Source organism: Mandrillus leucophaeus, unplaced genomic scaffold (assembly GCF_000951045.1).
Source record: "Mandrillus leucophaeus isolate KB7577 unplaced genomic scaffold, Mleu.le_1.0 Scaffold147, whole genome shotgun sequence".
Lineage (NCBI taxonomy): Eukaryota > Metazoa > Chordata > Mammalia > Primates > Cercopithecidae > Mandrillus > Mandrillus leucophaeus.
Window position 1 is genome coordinate 1769928 of NW_012101443.1, and position 22924 is coordinate 1792851.

The 22924-nt window shown below is 42.1% G+C and overlaps 1 protein-coding gene across 1 annotated transcript in view; it reads left to right on the forward strand.

The window, feature by feature from the left end:
• Window positions 1-3189, forward strand: part of NUFIP1 (nuclear fragile X mental retardation protein interacting protein 1) — a 62645-nt gene extending 59456 nt beyond the window's left edge. The window contains exon 9 of the mRNA XM_011974644.1: window positions 1103-3189. Within this exon, the coding sequence (XP_011830034.1) occupies window positions 1103-1219 (117 nt within the window). The 3' untranslated portion in view covers window positions 1220-3189. The remainder of the gene's footprint in view (window positions 1-1102) is intronic.
• Window positions 3190-22924: the final 19735 nt, after the last annotated feature.

A 22924-nucleotide genomic window follows, 5' to 3' on the forward strand; every position in this document is an offset into this window, starting at 1 on the left:
TTTTTGTATTTTTTAGTAGAGACGGGGTTTCACCGTGTCAGCCAGGATGGTCTCGATCTCCTGACCTCGTGATCCGCCCGTCTCGGCCTCCCAAAGTGCTGGGATTACAGGCTTGAGCCACCGCGCCCGGCCGTATTCCACATTTTTTAGTTGACATTCTGTGAAAAGTCTGTTTGGTTTTGACTTACAAGATAAGTACTTATTTTGTAGCTAAAGTGTTCAGTGGCTACACTCTTGAAGTGCTACGTGTAAACACAGTTGCTTCCTATTAAAATGGATCTGAAATATACGCTCCATTTTGTATAGATAGTAAATTACATTAAAAAAGTTACCTTATAATCGGTAAATTAAGTAATCTTTCCACTGAAAGTTTCTGTATGATGTTTCTGAACTCTATCAATAACATCAGAAAATAAAATCCTTTTTGGCAAATTACATATGATTCCTTGATTATGTGTTTATTCTAAATACCAGGGATTTTTAGCTTTTTAAAAATACAATAAGCACAAAAATGGAAAGTTATAAAAGTCAAGGAATGTTGGAATTTTTTACTGCTACTTTCATTGTTACATGTAAATAGATGTACTTATCAGTTTCTAGACTGCTTATGAATTTGAGTTTGGGCAATCCTCTTTGACATTTTAGATTAAAGAATTGCAGACTTTTTAGCCAGATGTGGTGGCGCATGCCTGTAATCCCAGCTACTTGGGAGGCTGAGGCAGGAGAATCGCTTGAACCCGGGAGGCAGAGGTTGCGGTGAGCGGAGATCGCAGCATTGCACTCCAGCCTGGGTGACAAGAGCGGAATTCTGTCTCAAAAAAAAAAAAAGAATTGCAGACTATTAAATACTTTCATGTCCTATGCTAGATACTCTTAGAGAGGACTCCAAATATAAGCATTAGTACTGTTTAAAAAGCTAGATAGTCTTGATGTAACTTAAAAGGACATGTTCTTGCATTGTTTTTTAGCAAAATAGTAAATATAATATATATTTCTTATTGTTCTGTCTTCTTTGTGAGGAGAGGGTACATGCAGTATTTTAGATTGTATTTCCCAGATATAATTTATTTACCAGCTAATCTTTTTTAAAATTGTCTTTTAGCTTCTAGCTCCGGACATTCGACATGAAAGAAATGTGATTTTGCAGTGTGTTCGGTACATCATCAAAAAAGACTTTTTTGGACTGGATACTAATTCTGCAAAAAGTAAAGATGTATAGGCGTCTGATGTTTCAGCATGCATAACTGAAGCATGTGAAACAGTATCATCCTCGTTAGTAGAGGAAAACCAAAACCCTTTTTTCCCTCAAAACTGGATTTGTAATTAAATTGTAAGCCTCATAGGGTGTATGTTGGAATTTTAAGTCTTTCCTTTGGTTCTATGCAAATAAATACATAACTGATTTTTAAGACTGTGTCCATATTGTTGGGATTGAATCTAGTATTTGCTGGGAGAATTTTTTCTTTGTATTTATTTTAATGTATTGTTCTCATGTAAGAATGACTGATGTGTCAGTTAAGAATTGAAGATAGGTTTAGCAGTAAAGAAGAAAACTTTTAAAAGGATTGATTCAGCTAAGCAAAGTTGGGCAGAGAAATACAGCCATTTTGTTTTTAATGCAGAAAAGGAAGATGTTCTGTAGCAACGGGGAATATTTTAAAAATAAACCAGATCAAATTAATACAGTCAGAAGGTTTCGAAATGTCAGTATTCCCTGTTTAAGACATGTTTAAATTCACCTACTAGCACGACTTACATAGCTCAAATATTGAATGTTTAAAATATTAATACAGGTGGGGCCTCTGTTTATGTTTAGATACAATTGGAGTACTTAATTGAAACTTTTAAAAAATTGTAAAGTAAATGAAAGCTACTGAGATCTTTTTGTCTCCTATAATACCAGGGAATTTGAGCTTGTGTTCTAGTCATTGTACTAGCTGTAGCTATTGGTCTACAGCCAAAAGGGACTTTTTGACATACAGCTAAAAGGGACTAAATTTTTTTTTTTTAATTAGTCTGTCATAGTTGAAGATTAATTTTTCCTAATGTTGTGATTATTGAAGTTCATGAATCTTGCTGTCAAGGAGGGAAGGTAAGAAATCTGAAAGCTCCTCCATGTTGGTAAAATCCTTTCCAGAATCCTGGAACACCTGGCATGTGACCCTAGTGACGTCACAGACCTGGGGTGAAGATTCATGTTTAGCCAGTGTTTTCCAGCCTTGTACCCACCATACAGATCTGTTTATTCTGTTTCACCCTACTCCTCCAGTGAGCCCCATATTTTGGGAAATTATCTGCCTCATACGTTAATTAATTCAATTCATATAACACTGTTGAGGGCTTACTCCAGGTACCTCTATTGTGCCTATATTAAAGGTATACAAATAAATGAGGCCATGTCTGACTTCAAGGAACTCAGTTTAATTTTGATATATTCAAAGATGTGATTCCCAACCATCTCATCAGGATGAAGTAACTCGTGTTACAACTGAGTTGATACTCTAAAATACAACACAGTTTGCACTTTTATTACTAGTTAGCATATACATTTTACAGACTTATGGTTAATAAATGAATTCACGGACTCCTGGACTACTTTCATTGATGACCGTATCTCCAGGGATGTTGTTGATCCCCACACTGCCTTAAGGTGTATTATGTAAACAGTTTTCTTTTCCGTTTTTCTTGTTTCCTGATAATACATGTATTTAGGACTGAAAATACTCCTCTGAGTACTCCGTTGGCTCTATGTCTTTAGCTATGGTAACTATTGTTTATTTTTAATGGGTATTTCAGATTCAAAGTGTATTTAAAATTTCTAAGCAGATACAATATAACCTGTATGGTTTCTACCTTATGGAATTATATGGTCAATATTTGTAAATATTCTGTGAGTTTTGGGTGGGTAGAGGGGTGCTTTGCCTGTTTTGGGTACAGGTTTTTTTGGATTTAGCTTGTTAATTGTTCAAACTTTCTGCCTTCTACATTCTTATCTTATTGTTCATTTAATCAGTTTCTGAAATGTAAGCATTACATGACTATTGGTGAGTTGTGCCTTTTATAACTGAAATACTTTACTTTTTCTCATATCCTCTATAATTGACTTCTATTTTCCTTAATTAGTCAAACCAGCTCTGGGAAATTTAATCCATTTATATTAATTGAGATTATTAAAACATTTGGACTATTCCTGGCTGTCTTATTTTGTATTTTCTGTATATCATGCTTTCTTGTTTTTATTTTGTCATCTTATTGGCTTGATTGTTTTTTTTTTTTTCTCCTTGTTTTTCCTCCAGTGGTTTGGAAGTAATTAAACCTATTGCTATTTCTTTAGTGATTACCTTTTTTTCTTTATGTTTAGAGTTAATTAGTAGCCATATCTTCCACCCATCTTCCAATTAAGTCAGCAACCTTAGCATTGTTTCACTTCCCCACCTCAGCCTTTTCTTGTGATGTAATCAGATTCAATTTTAGTTTTAGATTAATCTCTAGGATCTTGGCCTGTATGTGTAAATAGTTATTAGGCCACTATGAGTTTTACTGTTTTCTTCTGATTGCTTTCTCTTGCATCCCAGGATTAGTTTTCTGGTGTGCTGCTGCATATCTTCAAGTAATTAAATGTTGAATCTTCAATTTAAAATTTTTTAAATTGAGTTACGGTTTTAGACTCAAAATCATTTTCCTTCGGAATTTTGAAGCTATAACAATCATATGCTATTATCCAGTATTGCTGATTAAAGTCAAACACCAATCTGATTACCTCTCTTTATTTATTGATAAATAATCTATTTTTTCCTCATGAAAAACTTTTAGGGTTTTCTTTTTATGCTTAGAGTCCTAAAATTTCACCAATTTGTGTCTAGATCTCTGGGACATTTGTCATTCATGCTGCTTACCCCACGGTCCTTTCATCTGAGTCATTGTACCATTCTTGTACTAAAGGCAATTTTAAATATGATTTTTAAAAATAGTTTTCTTAGGTGGATATCAGACCTATTAACTTACCCTCTTCACTATACTTCTGTATTTTGTCTTCATCTATTTATTCTGAAAGATTTCTTCAAATACCACCTTCCAGACCACTAATTCACCCTTTGAACACATCCATTACCTTATTATTCAGCTCTTCTATTTCATTTTAAATTTAGTAATTCTTTATTTTTTAGAGACAGGGTCTCACTCTGTTGCCCAGACTAGAGTGCAGTGGTATGGCCATAGCTCACTGTAATCTCAAATTCTGGTGCTCAAGTGATCCTCCCACTCAGCCTCCTGATTAGCTGGGACCACAGGCACGCACACCACTATTAGCCTGGCTACTTTTTTAATTTTAATTTTTTGTAGAGATGGAGTCTCTTTGTTGCCGAGGCTGGTCTCGAATTCCTGGCCCCAAGTGATCCTTCTGCCTTGGCCTTCCAAAGTGCTGGGATTACAGGTGTGAGCCACCTCGCCTGGCTAGTAATTTGTATTTAAATATTAAAGATATCTGTCTCTAATTCTTTCTTTTCTTTTCTTTTCTTTTTTTTTGAGACAGTTTCACTCTTGTTGCCCAGGCTGGAGTGCAATGGCTTGACCTCAGCTCACCGCAACCTCTACCTCCTGGGTTCAAGCGATTCTCCTACCTCAGCCTCCTGAGTAGCTGGGATTACAGGCATGCACCACCATGCCTGACTAATTTTGTATTTTTAGTAGAGACAGGGTTTCTCCATGTTGGTTAGGCTGGTGTCGAACTCCCAACCTCAGGTGATCCGCTTGCCTTGGTACTGGGATTACAGGCGTGAACCACCATGCCCAGCCTCCCCCCCCGCTTTTTTTTTTTTTTTTTTTTTGAGACAGAGTCTTGCCCTGTCACATAGGCTGCAGTGCAGTGGCACTATCTCGGCTCACTGCAACCTCCACCTCTCGGGTTCAAGTGATTCTTCTGCCTCAGCCTCCAGAATAGCTGGAATTAACAGGTGTGCACTACCACGCGCGGCTAATTTTTGTATTTTTAGTAGAGATGGGCTTTCACCATATTGGCCAGGCTGGTCTCAAACTCCCGACCTCAGATAATCCGCCTGCCTCAGCTTCCCAAAGTGCTGGGATTACAGACATGAGCCACCACGTCCAGCCTCTAATTCTTGTTTCATACATGTAATACCCTTTCATCTCAGAAGAAATCAGAATTTTCACATTTTCTGTTCCTTGTTTTCCCCTTGGATTATCAGTGGCTCTGTGTGCTATCTGTTGTCCTTAAATGTTCCCTCTTAGCTAGGAAAGAGGGATTCCCTCTTGGTAGTTGGTGTATGTTTTCCCTGCATTTGTATAAGTTGTCTTTCTGCATTTACCTTGATTGAGAAGGGAGCTTGTTAACTGGCTGAAGATTTAAAGCAGTGGTCCCCAACCTCTTTGGCAGCAGGGACCAGTTTCATAGAAGACAATTTTTCCATGGACAGGGCAGGGGGATGGTTTTGGGATGAAACTGTTCAACTTCAGATCATCAGGCATTAGATTATCATAAGGAGTGCACCTAGATTCCTCGCATGCACAGTTCATAATAGGGTTTGCACTCCTATGAGACTCTAATGCTGCACTTAGATTCATGTACAGTCTAATGGCAAAACCCTGTCTTTACTAAAAATATAAAAGTTAGCTGGGCATCGTAGTGCATTTCTGTAATCCCAGCTATGCAGGAGGCTGAGGTATGATAACCACTTGAACCCAGGAGGCAGAGGTTTCAGTGAGCTAACATTGCACCACTGCACTCTAGCCTGGGTGACAGAGTGAGTCTCTGTCTCAAAAAAAAAAAAAAATTAACAACAATAAAAACGTTTGAGAAACAGTATACTAGAGCATTGTCAAACAAATCCACCTAGTGGGTAATTACAATATTGTGACTATGATTTACTGTCGATTCGGGCCCAGACTCTAGAGCTAGATGTTAACTTGTACAACATTGGTAAGCTGCAAACGATGATCTGGTAGAATGGTATGTATGTTACTTTTCTGTGATAGAAAAGAGGTTACAGTTTTTTAGCCTTGTAGAACATTAACCACATTAGCATTTAACTATGAGATCTTATTCCAGCATTCTTGTGTGACATTCTCTTTTGTCATCTTGTGCGGTCCTTTGGTAATAAGGTCCTTTGGTTAATTAATAAGTTTTTTGACCTGTGCTTACTTTGTTATGTTTTTTACTTTCTGAAAACTATTATTTGACTAGTACATGAGAATTTCTTTTTACCTATGTTCTTACCAAGTATTACAAATCTTTTTACTAGTTTTGCCAATGCATGAAATGTGCCAGTGTGTAAGATGTATCCTAATTTAGAAAATAAAAATTAAATATTTCCTCAGAGTTCAGTTGGGGTTTATCATTCAGGCACCCAGGAGAATGTGAGACTGAAAAAGGACCAGGTAGTGTCCAGGCCTCCTTTTTCATACCCCACATGGCTTTTGACTGGGGAGTTGTGCCTTTCCTTCCGGAGCTCCCCCTACACTAAGGACTGATCCAGTCAAGTCAGCAGCCCCCAGTTCAGAACAGCAGCGCAGGGATCCCAGTGTTGGACTTTTCAAATGCAAAACAGGTTACATTTAGATGACCTTACTGAGAGACAAGAACATCCCCTAACGGCAAATGCGGTAATGTTACTCTGTCAGGTGAGAATGCCTTTTTTTTTCTTGCATTTTCCTGACACTAGTGAAGCCATGCATTTTTTCAAATATGTGTATTTTTGGCCCTTGTATTCTGTGACTTGTCTGTTCTAATCCTTTCTCTATTTTCCTGTTTTGCTTTTTATTCTTGATTTGTACAAATACTTTGTTATAGATCTCAATCTTTTGTTAAATGTTTCAATTTCTTGCTAGTATTTTAACTTCTGCAGAGGTTGGATCTATTACTTTTTCTATAGCTTTGGGGCTTTGTGTCATCCCCAAATACATATTTTTTTCTATTACTTTTGTGATACTACATATCAGTCTTTAATCTGTTTTCCATATGGTATGAGATAGGGATCTGTCATGTTTTTCTTTTAAATTCTCTATTTTATAGAAGTAGAGAAGAGGACCTTCAACTTTTCTTGTTTGTTTTTGCTCTAATCCCCTTACTTTTACAGGTAAAATGGACTATCTTCTTGATAATGCCTTCTACGTTTTGCAGGGTTTTTTTCCTTTGAACATGATAATACCATACGACAGCAAACAGTTCATTAATATTATGTAATTTTACAGTTAGTGGTTTCTTTTTGCTATCTTCAGGGGCAGAGTAATTTACTCAAGCCTACCTTTTCTTCCTTCCTATGCTCCTTTCCATTTTCTTAAAACTACTAAATTGCTTCCTTGTTTTATTAGAGTCATAGCAGCAGCCACTTCATAAATTCTGATTTTATATACTCAAAAGGTTGCTGCCTGTAACCACTAAACTTTCTGAAACTATCCTAACCAATAATTGGACACTTTTTACATGTTAAGGTGACCACTTTTTTTTGTTTGTTTTTTCCACTTCTTACTGGGGCTGTGGCCTTCTTAAATCTTGTGGGAAGTGAGTCTCATATCATTATCTTGCTTAAGAGCTTTTGAGAAATGTAAAATTACCTCCAAGAGACCAGTCAATATTATTTGTAGATCAGCTGCATAAATTTCAGCATATGGGAAAATTCTTGAAAATGCTGATGCTTGAAAATGAATCTATGATATTATCTATTCTTTCAGCTCTGGAAGGTTTTTTGTTTGTAAACATAATATTGTCTTAATTCATCCCATATTTATTTGTATGTTTATTTAAAACAGTGCTGATGCTGGGTGTGGTGGCTCACGCCTGTAATCCCAGCACTTTGGGAAGCCAAGGTGGGCGGACCACTTGAGGTCAGGAGTTTGAAACCAGCCATAACCAACATGGTGAAAACCCATCTCCTCTAAAAATACAAAAATTAACTGGGCATGGTGGCAGGCACCTGTAATCCCAGCTACTCAATAGGCTGAGGCATGAGAATCACTTGAACCTAGGAGGTGAAAGTTGCAGTGAGCTGAGATCAAGTCATTGCACTCCAGCCTGGGCAACAGAGTGAGACTGTGTCTCATAAATAAATAAATAAATAAATAAAAACAATGCTGAGTCACAATAATAGAAAATCCATTTCTTTGCAGAGGCAGAGAAAAGAAAAAGTTCTGGCCGGGCGCAGTGGCTCACGCCTGTAATCCCAGCACGTGGGAGGCCGAGACGGGCGGATCACGAGGTCGGGAGATCGAGACCATCCTGGCTAACACCGTGAAGCCCCGTCTCTACTAAAAAATACAAAAAACTAGCCGAGCGAGGTGGCGGGTGCCTGTAGTCCCAGCTACTGGGGAGGCTGAGGCAGGAGAATGGTGTAAACCCGGGAGGCGGAGCTTGCAGTGAGCTGAGATCTGGCCACTGCACTCCAGCCTGGGCGACACAGCGAGACTCCGTCTCAAAAAAAAAGAAAGTTCTGAATTGGGTGCCTATTTGTATTATAAGGCTGGATGATTTTGATATTTTGAAATAGACATTTTCCAGAACAGATTTTTAGACTGCAGCTAAAAGCATAATGCTTGAATTTGGTAAGCACTTATTAAGTCTCATACAGTGTTTGGTGGCTGTGATGATACGAGACTGAGAGACAAGCATAAATTTCTCAATAAATGTCAAAATTGGAAGTGTCTTACATTGTTTTAAAATTGGGAAGAGCTAAGGAGATGGAAGATATCAATCAAATAATGTAGTGAGTTGGACTGGCAGAGCCTGAGGTACTTACTACCCTTAATTACTTGGCAAAGACAAATGACACTTGAAATTAATTGCTCACCATGTCAGACACTGTTACTTTGATATAGACCAGTGGTTCTCAAATCAGGGTGATCATCTCAATATAGATTCCCAAGCCTTGCCCTGAGATTTCAATTTTTGTAGGTTTTGGGATGTAGCCCAGGAGTAGTTTAATAAGCTCCCAGTTGCTTCAGATGATCAGACAGGTTTGGGAAGCACTGATTGAGACTATTGTCTGTGCAACAGAAGCCCTTTTTGTGGGGCTTTTTGCTTGTTAAAATTCAGATTGCTGAGCCCCACCTCTGGTATTTCTGATTCATAGGTTTTGAGTGGGGCCTGTGAATTTGCATTTCTAATAAGTGTTCAGGAGATGCTGATGTGGCTGGTCCTGGGACCACACTTTGAATACCACTGACATAGACCATCCCCAAGACTCCTGGGCACACTCAAAAAAGAAAAATTCCATAGCAAGGTCTTCAGTTTTTGTGGCTTAAGTTTTTGCATTTCCTTTTTATGTTCTACTTTGTGATTTCTTTTTTACTCTGGAATAAGCATTAACTGATGGACCTCTGTCCCAGGGGAAGGTTTGGAGAGGAAAGGAAATGATGTCTGCTGACTAGGAAGGTGGTAGTATAAGGAAAGTATCCCAGAAGTTGTGTAGCTGTGGGCAAAATCCTCATTCTGTGACCTTGGTTTTACTGTTATTTGGCAGGTCTCATCTTCCTGAGCTCCAGCCATGCTTCCTCAGTGTCCTTCTGCTTGCCAGGAGGTGTTTGCTCATCTCTAAGTCTAGAAAGCTCTTCCCGTTTCCCTATTGTCTTATTGCTTGCTTAAACTTAGGTCTCTGCTTGCTCATCGCTTCCTCAGGAAAGCCTTTGATGACCTCCCTCAGTGGGTCAGGTCATCCTTTTATACACACTCAGCACCATGTACTTGCCTGTCTCAGCAGTTACCACAGTGGCAGTTTTTTATTTCCTTGCATGATAATTTGATTTGTCTCTCTCCACTAGACTGTAACCTCTGTGCTTTACAATGTAAAAAACCGTATCTGTTTGTGTTTCCTATTGTGTCCCGGCCTCAGGCACTGTGCCTGGCACATAGTAGCTGAATGAGCAGCGATGAATGGGGTCATACTGTACAAACAGAGTGGCAAGGGCAGGGTAGATATTCCAAACTTGGCTGCATTTCTGCCTGCAGGTTTCTAGAAGATACTGTTATTCTTATAATTTCCTATTTTTTGCTCAGATTCATTTCTCTTATTTTCCAGAGTCCTGACAGTACGACTACTATTTATTGAGTGCTGACTACATAGGCCAGGCATTAGCTATGATCTCACATTTGACACTGATTTAGGAGGTCAAGAATCTTAGTCTACTAACATTTAAGGTAGCATTTTTTCCCTGAGATTCTAAAAACCACAATGTGTGTTGTAAAGATATAATCTATAGGTAGTTTTTTTTTTTAGTTTTATATTAAGGAAAAACAGCAGAAAGCAATTTTAGTTTTTAAACTAAGGCTTTTTATGGAATTGGGGATAGGTGGTGCTAAAGGATAGATAGTAAGGTAATTTCTAGCAACTTGGAAATATGATTGCCCTCTAAATCTCATAATTGGTAATGTCCAGAAAACGTACTCACTTTTATAGAGACAGGGTAGTTTAGTTACTGGTCAGAACAAGACTTGACTAACCATACTTACATATCCAGACCATATCTATGTCAATAAGAAAGGGATCGGGGCATGGTGGCTCATGCCTGTAATCCCAGCACTTTGGGAAGCCGAGGGTTGGGCAGATCACCTGAGGTCAGGAGTTCAAGACTAGCCTGGCCAACATGGTGAAACCACGTCGCTACTGAAAATATAAAAGTTAGCCAGGTGTGGTGGTGTGCACTTGTAATCCCAGCTCCTAGGGAGGCTAGGCCAGGAGAATCGCTTAAACTTGGGAGGTGGAGATTACAATGAGCCAAGATCACGCCACTGCACTCCAGCCTGGGCAAAAGAGCAAGACTCTCTCAAAAAAAGGGGGGGCAGGTAGGGGGAGGGTAGTTGATATGCTGTAATTAAAAAAAAAAATCTAGATTCAGAGAGTCCCAATGGCACTAAATAAGAAAGGATCGGGGGGACCCTGACCCAAAGACTCAACTGCTCTAGTTCCTATAGATAGATCTTTGCTATGGAAACCAACTGAATTGTCCAACTAATTACCCTCACCGGAAGTTCATGTTTACATGCAAGCTCTAGATGAGTGTTGGGAGATAGTTCTCCAAGGGTCCCTCATGCTTCCTTGGTGCTGGACTGTCTTTTCAAGGATGTTTGTGTAGCACACAGCCTTGGAAAAGAGACGTCGTGGCTGTCTGTGGAGCACAGGGCAGGCAGGCCTACTGCCCATTATAAAATATATGAGTTTCCTAAGACCAGGGTTCCCTATGGAACACGATCCACCGCATATGCACATGTCACCTAGTCCTCTTCACGGTGTCATGTGGCAATTGGGACTTGAGGAACCAGTACAAATACACTCCGGCTACTGCTATGGCCATGAATAGAAAGCCCTTTGTCTCTGACTCAGAGGTTTTGTGCCTTCCAGCATCCATGAAATTGTGGCAGGCTAATTGTGGTCATGCTGGCCCAGATGTCTCTTTCCTCATGACAGTGACATGGGGGACAGACTTCCTTTTGTTTTTTGCTAACACAGCCAATTTCTGAGCCTAACAAGTTGAGGACCAGTCCCAGGAACAGGAATTAATAAAGCAAAAGACCTCCTGGGAGATTGCAACAGCAGCTGTGTTCTTAATTGCTCACATGAAAGCAGATGGAAAGAGTTCCTATAAGGGACTTGTATCAGTCTGAGTCCAGTCAGGAGACAGAAACCACGACAGGAATTTCAACAGATAACTTCATAGAACGGATTGTTAGCCAGGTATTAGGGAAGAGAACGGCAAAGCGGGGATACTTAGGTATCACAGAGGTAAGAATAATAGGATACGGGCCGGGTGCGGAGGCTCACACCTGTAATCCCAGCACTTTGTGGGGTGGATGTGGGCAGATCACTTGAGCCTAGGAGTTCAAGATCAGACTGGCCAGCAAGGTGAAACCCCGTCTCTACTAGAAATACAAAATTTAGCTGGGTCTGCTGGTGCCCGCCTGTAATCCCAGCTACTTGGGAGGCTGAGGCAGGAGAATCGCTAGAACTCGAGAGGCGGAGGTTGCAGTGATCACGCCCCTGCACCCTAGCCAGAGCAACAGTGTGAGACTCTGTTGAAGAAGAAGAAAAAGGAGGAGGAGGAGGAGGAAAAAGGAGAAAGGAGAGGAGGAAGAGGAAGAAGAAGAGGAAGAAGAAGGGGAGGAAGAAGGGGAAGAAGAAGGAGGAGGAGAAGGAGCTAAAGGAGAAGAAGGAGAAGAAGAAGAAACAGCAATCACCCTTGGGGCTGGGTGAACAAAAGTCAGAGACCAAGATTTTTTTAGACTTAGGGGCTTGGAGCAGGGCCCTGCAGGGTGAGGACTCAGCCCTCTGGGCTAGGAAGGTCCCCCTTGGCTGGCCCCAATGCCTCATGCTAAGAAGGGGATACCAGCCAGTAGGTGCTGGTGTCTCTGAGTGGAAGGAGGTGGTGAGGCTGATTCTGGAAATACTGGAAAAACTGGAAGCAACTGCTGCTGCCAGGATGAGGTGTTTTGATCATGGTCACTCTTAGGAACAGGAAGCCAACAGCTCCCTTCCTCTAGTACCCCTCCTGGCAGAGCCAAACAGAGAGAGCCAGCTGCCAAAAGGAGCCTGGGCTGCAGGGTCCCAGTCCCAGCATCCCAAAGGATAAAAAATAATCAGCACAGGATTTTAAAAGGGTGTTTGACTACAGGTTAGAAAGTGGGAGGAGGGGATGGCCTGGGAGGGAGTTGGGCATTTGCCTAGGGGTCTCCAGCATTAACTTGAACTTGAATCTTTCTTTAGGTCAGGGAAGGAGGCAACCATGGACAGCTGACTTGGTAACATGGGCGATTACCGGGACTATTTTGTAGAGCATGCTGGAAGGAGGCAGAAAGAAACATGTTCATATGCTGCGGGGAAGATGACCCCGTTGGTTACTTTTTAAGATTGCATACAATTTTATGGGCTTTGCAGAGAACTGTGCAAATTCCTGTGTCTGTCCCCTACCCTGATAATGACTGCTATCTTGTAAGAGAAAGAACTCGGCAGATGTTTGATTATGCCTCCCCCACCATTTGTGGCCCACATGACTTTCACATGAACTAATTTGTAAACTATAAAGCAGGATGCAAATGAGAAGTGGTATTTATTATTTGTATCTTTTCAGGCCATTGGCTGAGTTCCAGGGAGATGATGGGTTTCTGTCTTCAACAGAGGATTTCAGAGGAGATCAAGATTACAGAGAGTAAACACCAGAACTTATAAATTTGTTTGTTGTTGTTTTGTTGTTTTGTTTTGTTTTTTTGATTTGTTTGAGATGGAGTCTTGCTCTATCGCCCAGGCTGGAGTGCAGATCTTGGCTCACTGCAACCTCCACCTCCTGGGTTCAAGTGATTCTCCTGCCTCAGCCTCCCCAGTAGCTGGAATTACAGGTGCCTGCCACCACGCCCAGCTAATTTTTGTATTTTTAGTAGAGACGGGGTTTCACGGTGTTGGCCAGCTGGTCTCGAACTCCTGACCTTGTGATCTGCCTGCCTTGGCCTCCCAAAGTGCTGGGATGATTACAAGTGTGAGCCACTGCGCCCGGCCAGAACTTACAAAATTAACAGGATAGTTTTACACTCTTCGGATTCAGTGTTTACACATAATGGCCCTCCTGACTATTCTTTTGAATCTAGAATTTGAACCCAGATAAAATGGGTGAATATCTTAAAAGAGATCAGTAATGCATGTATTGTTGCAGTTTTAAAACAGCTGTGAACTGATTTTGACCATATATGTATTTGAAAGTTTTATCATGGACGGTTTAAAAATTTATTTATTTTACTTTTAAAATTTTTTTTTTATTTTTTGACATGAAGTTTTGCTCTTGTCACCCAGGCTGGAGTGCAGTGGCACCATCTTGGCTCACTGCAACCCCCACCTCCTGGGTTCAAGCGATAGTCCTGCCTCAGCCTCCCGAGTAGCTGGGATTACAGGCACGCACCACCTTGCTTGGCTAATTTTTGTATTTTTAGTAGAGGTGGGGTTTTGCCATGTTGGCCGGGCTGGTCTTGAATTCCTGAACTCAGGTGGTCTGCCTGCGTCAGCCTCCCAAAGTGCTGGGATTACAGACGTGAACCACCATGCCCGGCCATATATTTATTTTAATTGAATAGAGCTTATGATAGTGCTGGTACTGAGTATTGGACAAAAGCTCAGGCCACATCAGGCTTTCCTAGTGGATAATCCAAGGTGTTTCAGGAGCCAATCTGAATCTAGATAAAGGGCATTGTCATATTGCAATGCTGTTATGTTCGTCTTTATTATACTTGCTCAATTTATTTTGTAGTTCTGATTGTGAATGTGGAAGGCTGATTTCATTCCTGTTATTGCCATGTGGCTTTAGTTTAATAGCTATCATGGGTGAAAATTTAATTAAATCAGTACCTGGATTTCATTTACAGATCCAGATACTGATTTAATTAAATCCTCACCTATGATAGCTACTAAATGTTATTTAATATTTATATACATATAACATCGGGTGTTATATATAATTTTACCACTCCCCAAACAGAGCTGGGAAACTGTTTTTCCAAATGTAGAGGATGCACACAGTTCTGAAATGCCTCTGGTGTGTTTCTGAATTTAAAGTAAAAGAAGGTCTGAGGAGAAAAGCTATCACCCAGGGTCAAGCAGATGATGTGAAGCTCTTCGGTCTGGTTGACAGGCATTGCTCTTGGTTTTTCCAAGGCATAGCTCTGTCTTTTATCCTTCAGAACCATTTACTAAGCACTTCTCTGCATGTGGCACTATCCCAGGCTCTGAGCAGTCTTGGGAAACAACATAGCCACTGTTATTTATGCTAATACCCCATGATAAGTATGTGTACCTGTAAATAAATAATGGACCCATAAACACTGTAGAGAGAAAAGGGGAACCGGAGTTTTTTGGGAGGGGGCTGGTGTCGGAGACTGCATGAAGGTGATCTTCCTTCTTTCTTTTATTTCTTTTCTCCCTCTCTCTCTCTTTCTCTCTTTCTCTCTTTCTTTGTTTTTGAGATAGAGTCTTGCTCTGTTGCCAGGCTGGAGTGCAGTGGCGTGATCCAGCTTACTGCAACCTCCGCCTCCCAGGGTTCAAGCGATTCTCCTGCCTCAACCTCCCTTGTAGCTGGGATTACAGGCACCCGCTGCCACACCTGACTAACTTCGTATTTTTAGTAGAGACGGGATTTCACCATGTTAGCCAGGCTGATCTCGAACTGCAGACCTCAGGTGATTCGCCCACCTCGGCCTCCCAAAGTGCTGGGATTACAGGTGTGAGCCACTGCACCCAGCTGAAGGTGATTTTCAAAAGGATTTTAAATATAAAAGAGATATCTTGCTCAAATAGCTGAGGTAGGAGGGATGCTACAGTGAGGAAAAAAACGAAGGGAAGATTTAGCATTGTTGGGCCTCAGGAGAGGGGCATGGGTTGGCAAGTGGAAGGAAGAAGTGAGGGGACGCTGGATTATATCTTGTCGTGCAGAGGAGTTTTGAAGCTGCAGGGAGACTGCTGACCCTCTTGGAAATGAGAGACTGTGTACACATATGGGCAATGGCTGGACCACATGTAAAAATGGAGCTCTGGCCCGCAACCTGCAGCAACCTGTCCAGGAAACAGCGCCGTCTCCATAATAAACAGCCCAGGAAACCAGCCTGCTCTAAGTCAGACTTGGAGTCACACTGCTAACTCTAGAACAATCCAGGAAGCTAAACAGTAGCTTCTGTAATAAGAAGCCCTATGACTTGATTAATAACTTACAGCCTCTTTAATTTTTTGAAATAGGGTGTTTTTTTTTTGAGACAAGGTCTCCCTCTGTCACCCAGGCTGGAGTGCAGTGGTGCGATATCAGTTCACTGCAAACTCTGCCTCCCAGGTTCAAGCAATTCTGCTGCCTCAGCCTCCTGAATACACATGCCACCACAGCCAGACTAATTTTTGTATTTTTAGTAGAGACGGGGTTTCACCATATTGGTCAGGCTGGTCTCAAACACCTGACCTCAGGTGATCTGCCCACCTCAGCCTCCTAAAGTGCTGGAATTACAGGCGTGAGCCACCGTGCCCAGCCTGAGATAGGGTCTTGCTCTGTCACCCAGGCTGGAGTGCAGTGGCACAATCTCGGCTCACTGCAGCCTACACCTCCCGGGTTCAAGCCATTCTTGTGCCTCAGCCTCCTGAGTAGCTGGAACTATAGGCACATGCCACTGCGCCCAGCTATTTACATGTTTAGTAGAGATGGGGTTTCGTCATGTTGGCAAGGCTGGTTTTGAACTCCTGGCCTCAAATGATCTTCCTGTCTCGGCCTCCCAAAGTGCTGGGATTACAGGGCGTGAACCACCGTGCCCAGCCTCTAATTTTTGTTCTTACTTTTAATTTAGGACCAACCAGAGAAAGCCAGATATGCCCCCACTAACCAATCCCTTAAGATGTTCCTCTTCTAGTTAGCCTGCCCTCATGCAGACAGCCTCCAATCAGGGCATACCTGAAACCTTCCCTTTTTCTCACTTTAAACTTTCCTGCTCCTATGCCTGCCTTGAAGTCTCACCAAAACACAAGCGATGGTGGCTGGCTCCCTCGCTATGGCAAGTTCTGAATAAACCGCTTTTAACTTTCCTCATTTAGTTGTCTTTGTTTATTTCCATAGGAATATTGCTGCTGGTGGTTCTGATTCATCTGCTGCATAGCTTCTCTCTTGCATTTCTGCTTCTACTTTGACAGGCACTGTTCCTTGCTCAACGTTTTGTCCAGGGAAATAGGGGAAGAGATTAACAGCAATGCAGATGGGTGTTTTCAGGATCACTAGGAAATGCTGTTGATTAAACGTTTACTTGTAGGTAGAGTGGAAAGACCCTGAGCTTTGACAGAAGAGGAAATGGGAGACAGTGCTGTTCTGATGTAGTCTGAATAGCCTTTTCATTTTAAAGGATTGCTAAGAGGAGATTCAGCTCTTGTGCCAGTAATCAGCAGCTGACTTAATCTGTACTCAGTAGTATATCCCAGTCCCCTTTATAAAATTATTATCCTCAGAAGAGCTCCAAAGAGAGATATTATTGTTCGACAGTTTCTCATGGTAGGGAACTGTCTATCGACTGCTCGGAAATTAACGACATGTTCTAATGAATGGCCCGTCTCCAAACTGCTTCCGAGTTATGCTCATGCTACACTCCACGTGCTAGGTTCTGTCCACCACCTGGAGTCCTACCCTCTTTTTGACATTTCTGTGACAGCCCTCAGCAGAAGTGATCTTAATTCTCTTGGTGAGAGTTAAGAATTAATGCCTCTTAATTCTCATGGTGGTCATTATCACTCAGCATACCCTTGAATGCTGTCATCTGTGTTACTGTCCTCATTCATTCATTTGTTCAACAAATATTTATCGAATGTCTACGAAATTTCAAGTTTTGTTCCAGGCAGGGGATACAGTAGTGAACCAAACAGCAAAAATGTTTTTGCTATGGTAAAAAAGACAGACAACAAGCAAGATAAATATAGTGCACACACAGTATGTCAAATACCAGTATGCGCTAGTGAGAAAGTGAAGAGCAGGAAAAATGCAGAACATTTACTGAAACTTCAGATAGGGTAAACAGAGAAGATCTCACTGAGAAGATAATTTCTAAAGGACTTGGGGAAGATGAGGGAGCGAGCCATGCAGGTGGCTGGAAAGCTCTTTCCTCCCCAAACAAGTGCAAAAGCCTTGAGGTCAGGACATAGCTAGAGGATTAGAAGAACGGCAAGCAGAGCCTCGGTGCATGCGGAGGGAGGAGAATGAATGGGAGGGGGTGGTTGTCATGCAGGACCTTGTAGATTATAGTCAGGATTTTGGTTTTTATTCTGAATGAGATGGAAAGCCACTGGAGGATTTTGAGAAGTGGCATAAGCTGATTTGTTTTAAGATTCCTTCTGCTTGCCTTGTTGAGGATAGGCTGCAGAGGTAGGGAAGTGGTGCACAGTCTAACCCAGGTGAGAAAGGATGGTGGCTCAGGGGAATAGAAGTGATCCAATTCTGGGTCTATGTTCATGACGGAGCCAATAGGATTTTCTGAGGGGTTGGAGGTAGGCTGAGAATGGAATCAAGGGTGATTCCAGGGTTCTGGATTGGAACAACGGCAAGAATAAAGCTGCTATTAACTGGAATGGAGAAGATGCAGAGGGAACCGGCTGGGCAGTGGGGTTGGGGGTGGACTCTCAGGAGCTCAGCTTTAGCTATGTGAATCCTGAGGTCCTCATTAATTGCCCACGTGTGGATGCCAAGAAGGTTGCAGCTTTAAAGGGATAGGATGTTTTATGCCTCATGAATCTTCCAGCCTGGTTTGTTGATTGCATGAATCAATCAATTACCCAATCAGTGAACAACAGTGAAGTTCTTTCTGAGTAGAGGTTGTGGGGGGAAATGATGAGATTTCTCTCTCTAGACTGGGTTGAGAGAAACATTAGTTTATTTTTGAACAGCCATAAATGAGGTGATATTTCTGAAAGTGGGTAGGTGAGGAGGAAGAAGGGACCAGGGACAGACATCTTCTCTGTTCCAATATTAGCATCTACGAAGTCTTAGATCACAAAATGTTTATTTTTATTGGTTTAAGAAGAGCCCATAACCTCTTCCTCATTCTCCTTTGAAGATGCCTTCAGGCTTCAGACTATGCTGCCATTGTTACTGAAGGCATTATTATGATTATTTATGACAGTGCCCTGTTTTGGGCATTATGCTTATAATAGTAGGGGTAGATTTATTAAGGTATATGAAGATACATGAAGACTCCAGAGATGAAATGCCTGGGTTTGAATCCTGCATCTACTATTTATAAGTTGTCAGACTTTGGGCAACTTACTTAACCTCCCTATGTTTCAGTTTTCTAATCTGTAAAATGGGAATAATATTGGTACCTATCTCATTGGGTCATTGTGAGAATTAAATTGTTAATTATTAAAGTGTTAAGAATTATCTGGCACATAGTGAATCCTATATGTGATAGCTATTGTTTTTATATCAAGCACTGTCAAATATATATCAGGTGTCATGATGAACATTAAACTTGGCATAATCCCTGGCCATGGACCTATTGAAGATTATTCAGATAGATCATCTCAAAAGGAAAGAAGAAAATGAGTTTAAAACGCTCACTCCACTCTGAACTACTGCTGAGAAGTCCAGAAATGAACCAGAAATACCTTTAACCTCCAATACAAGGTCCAACTTGATTTCTACCTAGCACCTAAGGAGCAAAGCAAATTAACTGAGGGTCTCAGTGGGCCATAATTTCAATATTTGAGCAACTGCAACATGGAACAAGAAACTACAACAGTGGGCAAGTTTTCTGGATGCCAGGCCATGAAGTGCTTGGACTCACAATTCCTAAGTGTGTTCTTGAAGGAAAACAAGAAAAGCACATGTCATCCCAGGTCTGAGCTCTGGTAGGAGCACACAGATGAGGGTGAGTATGATGATGGGCTGGTAAAGTTCTTCCTGTCTTGTGCTATCAGATCAGCTGAAGGGAAGGTAGGGGAAGAAAGAGAGTGTGTGTCAACGATATTAGGAGACAGGGATGTAGTTTCTTGTTCTATGTTGTTGTTACTTAAATATTAAAATTATGGCCTTCCGAGACTCTCAATTACTTTGCTTTGCCACTTAGGTACTAGGTAGAAACCAAGACGATTTCTCTGAGATGGATTGATTCATTATTGCATGAATGAATGAAGCAAGCTATCAGTCATGCAAACATGCACTGAGTGCTGATGATGTGTAAAGAAAGATGCTGTGGAGATATTTTTACCTGGCTGAGGAATAGTTCTCTCTCGTTATATGCTGATTCAAGGGAAAAAGTTACTTTTATAGGAGGATCCCCAAAGAAACCAAGATATTTTAAGAGACTAATTAAGTTGGTGCAGGAAGTCTTACATGAAAAAATATATATATTAAAAAATATTAATTAAGTAATTATGCCCAGATGAAATGCCTGGATTTGAATCCTGCTTCTGTAACTTACTTACTGTCCTATGTTTCCGTTTTCTAATTTATAAAATGGGAATAATATTGGTACCTATCTCATTGGGCCACTGTGAGAATTAAATTGTTACTATCTTAAAATGCTGATTCATTAAGTCATTATGTGTGCCAAGCACTGTGCTGGAAGCTGGGAATACAACAGAATAAGACCTAGACTCTGCCATGAGGGAGCTTACTGTCTACCACAGGGAGGAAAACGGGGAACTCCATCCAGCCTAATGATAATCCAGAATGAGCACCTCACCCAGCACTGAGAGTTCAAGGATGTTTGCCCTGAGTCATGGAACAAGTAGGAGTTGCTAGATTTGGCACAGAGGGGAGGGGCAGAATTCTATGATCTAAACAAGCCCTCGAGGAAGCTCTGTCATTCCAGTGACCTCCTGAGATCAAACCCTGTTTTAGAAACTGAACCTAGTGTTAGGCCATGAAGATTAATTCACACTGGTCAGCAGGGGCAGGTGCTATTACTCAAGAGAGCTTTGAGGTTAACCTTGTGCCATAGGCTGAGTTTGTGCTGGCCAGAGCTGTTCTTGGGAGAGTGGAATTTAATTGGTGCTTATTTGTGATGGCCTTATAAAGGATGACTCCTGGGCCTACTAAAGTGGAAACCATTCTAACTCCTAAATGACTGGCAAACACAGACCTGAATCACACCCCAGATTGCTTTGGCTAATGGAGATGCCTGGCAAGTACAATGTGTTTGGGGCTTTTTTCCAGTATCAAATGGTGGATAAAATGGGACAGTTGCCTAGTGAAAATCAGGCCTAGATGCATGGGAACAGGAATAACTGTTTCTTGTGTCAACAAGAAGGCTTTTTTTGTGTGTGTGCGGAACTAAAGAAATGCAGCTCACTTACTGGTCTGGCCAAACTTCAAAATTCATTTTTTTTTTTCCCTCCTCCCAAGAACATTTTGTTCCTGCTGGTGGTTAAAAGGTGGCAGCTTCCATATAGAAGTACAGCAGGAAGTATTTAAGTTAGATAAAAGGAAGGAGTATGTGACAGAATGATTGAGTGCAGGACTGGGTTCCCAGGGGGATTACAAAATCTGATTTTTATTCATGGACTTTCCTGCTAAATAACTGAAATAATAAGGGTGGCAAGACGTAAGCTTATATCACCATTTTTTAAAGGTCTGTGCTTTGGGATTCAGAGGAAGCGGGAGGGAGTGACTTGTGAACAAGAGGACCTGAGGTGACTTCAGAGGCTGAGCTGGCCTTGGGATTGAGGTCAGGCTTGGAAAGAAGAGTGAGAGGCTGGTGTGGAGCAAGGTGGAACAAACGGATGGGAAGGACAGAGCAGGTGGGGAGATGTAGAATGTGGCCCCTCTGAAGAGGGCTGTGGTGGGATAGTATTAGCAGGCTATGTCAGGGCTGGATTACGGAGAGCCTGGAAAGCTTGCCCAGAGAATTTAGATTTTACTCAACAAGCAACGAGATGCCATTTTTCCAGGCTTTTGAGCAGGAACAGGAAATGATAGAAACTCAGGGATCATGGGCTTTCAGCGACTGAAGGGGATTTATTGTCATGTGGTTCAGCGTTTCTCAAACTGTACTGGCATCAGAATCATTTGGAGGGGGAAGTCCTTGTGAAAATTCAGATTCTCATTTGTAAGTCCTGGGTGGGTGGGGCTGGGAATCTGCAGGTGAACAAAGCCACTGACAATCCTAATACCAGTGATCTGAGGCCCACACTGGGCAAAACACTGCTACCCGCTTCTATGAGGCCCTGTCCAAGAGGCCCAGGGAAGCCTTTGAGAGACCCATGGAGTACCACTGAGAAAAGGAGTCAGCCCTAAAACAAGTTTAGGCCCAGAGAGCTGGAAGCTGACACTGGACAATGCCAGTTGAGTAGGAATTTCTGTGCCCCCCCACTTACTTTTTTTTTTTTTTTTTTAGGCAAGATCTTACTCTGTCGCCCAGGCTGGAGTGCAGTGGCACGATCTCGGCTCACTGCAACCTCCGCCTCCCCGGTTCAAGCAATTCCCCTGCCTCAGCCTCCCAACTAGTTGGGATTACAGGCACCTGCCACTGTGCCCGGCTAAGTTTTGTATTTTTAGTAGAGACGGCGTTTCACCATGTTGGCCAGGCTGGTCTTGAACTGCTGATCTCAGGTGATCCACCTGCCTCGGCCTCCTAAAGTGCTGGGATTATAGGCTTGAGCCACCGTGCCTGGCCCTCTGCCCTTTTTCTTTCCCTTCCCCACACTCCAATCTTGGAGGACCCCAGAGCCTCGAAAGGCAGAAGGCCAAAGAAAGAAAGAAGTGGATCACACTTGGTGTGAATTTAACCAGCACATCGCTATTTTTTGACCAGCACACTGGCTTTTCAAGGAAAAAGCCCTGCCTTGTAGCATTTACCTGTTTCCACGGGGTAAATACTCCCAGTGTGGCCATCTCAGGCTACCAATGTGATGTCACTGAACACGGAGTTAGGAAGAAAAGCCCACCATGGGCTCTTGTGAGGCAGTAGAAGCCTGCTCCAGCAAACCACCACTTTGAGCTGGAAATCATGCCCAAGTTGGGCTGGGGCGAACTGTTCGAGAATGAGGACTGAGCTGTTAAACAGTGTATTGTGCTGGATTGTGTTTTATTACTTAAAGTGACCATAGGGCTCCCAGCACTTTGGAAGGCCAAAGTGGGCCTCTTGAGTCCAGGAGTTCGATACCAGCCTTGGCAACACGGTGGAACCCCCGTCTCTACAAAAAGGACAAGAATTAGCTGGGCTTGGTGGTGAATGCCACCAGCAGTCCCAGCTACTTGGGAGGCTGAGATGGGAGGATCACTTGAGCCAAGGAGTTTGAGACCAGCCTAGCCAACATAGTGAGATCCCATCTCTACAAAAAGGACAAGAATTAGCTGGGCTTGGTGGTGAATGCCACCAGCAGTTCCAGCTACTTGGGAGGCTGAGATGGGAGGATCACTTGAGCCTGGGAGGTCAAGGCTGCAGTAAGACAAGATTGAGCCACTGCACTCCAGCCTGGGCCACTGAGTG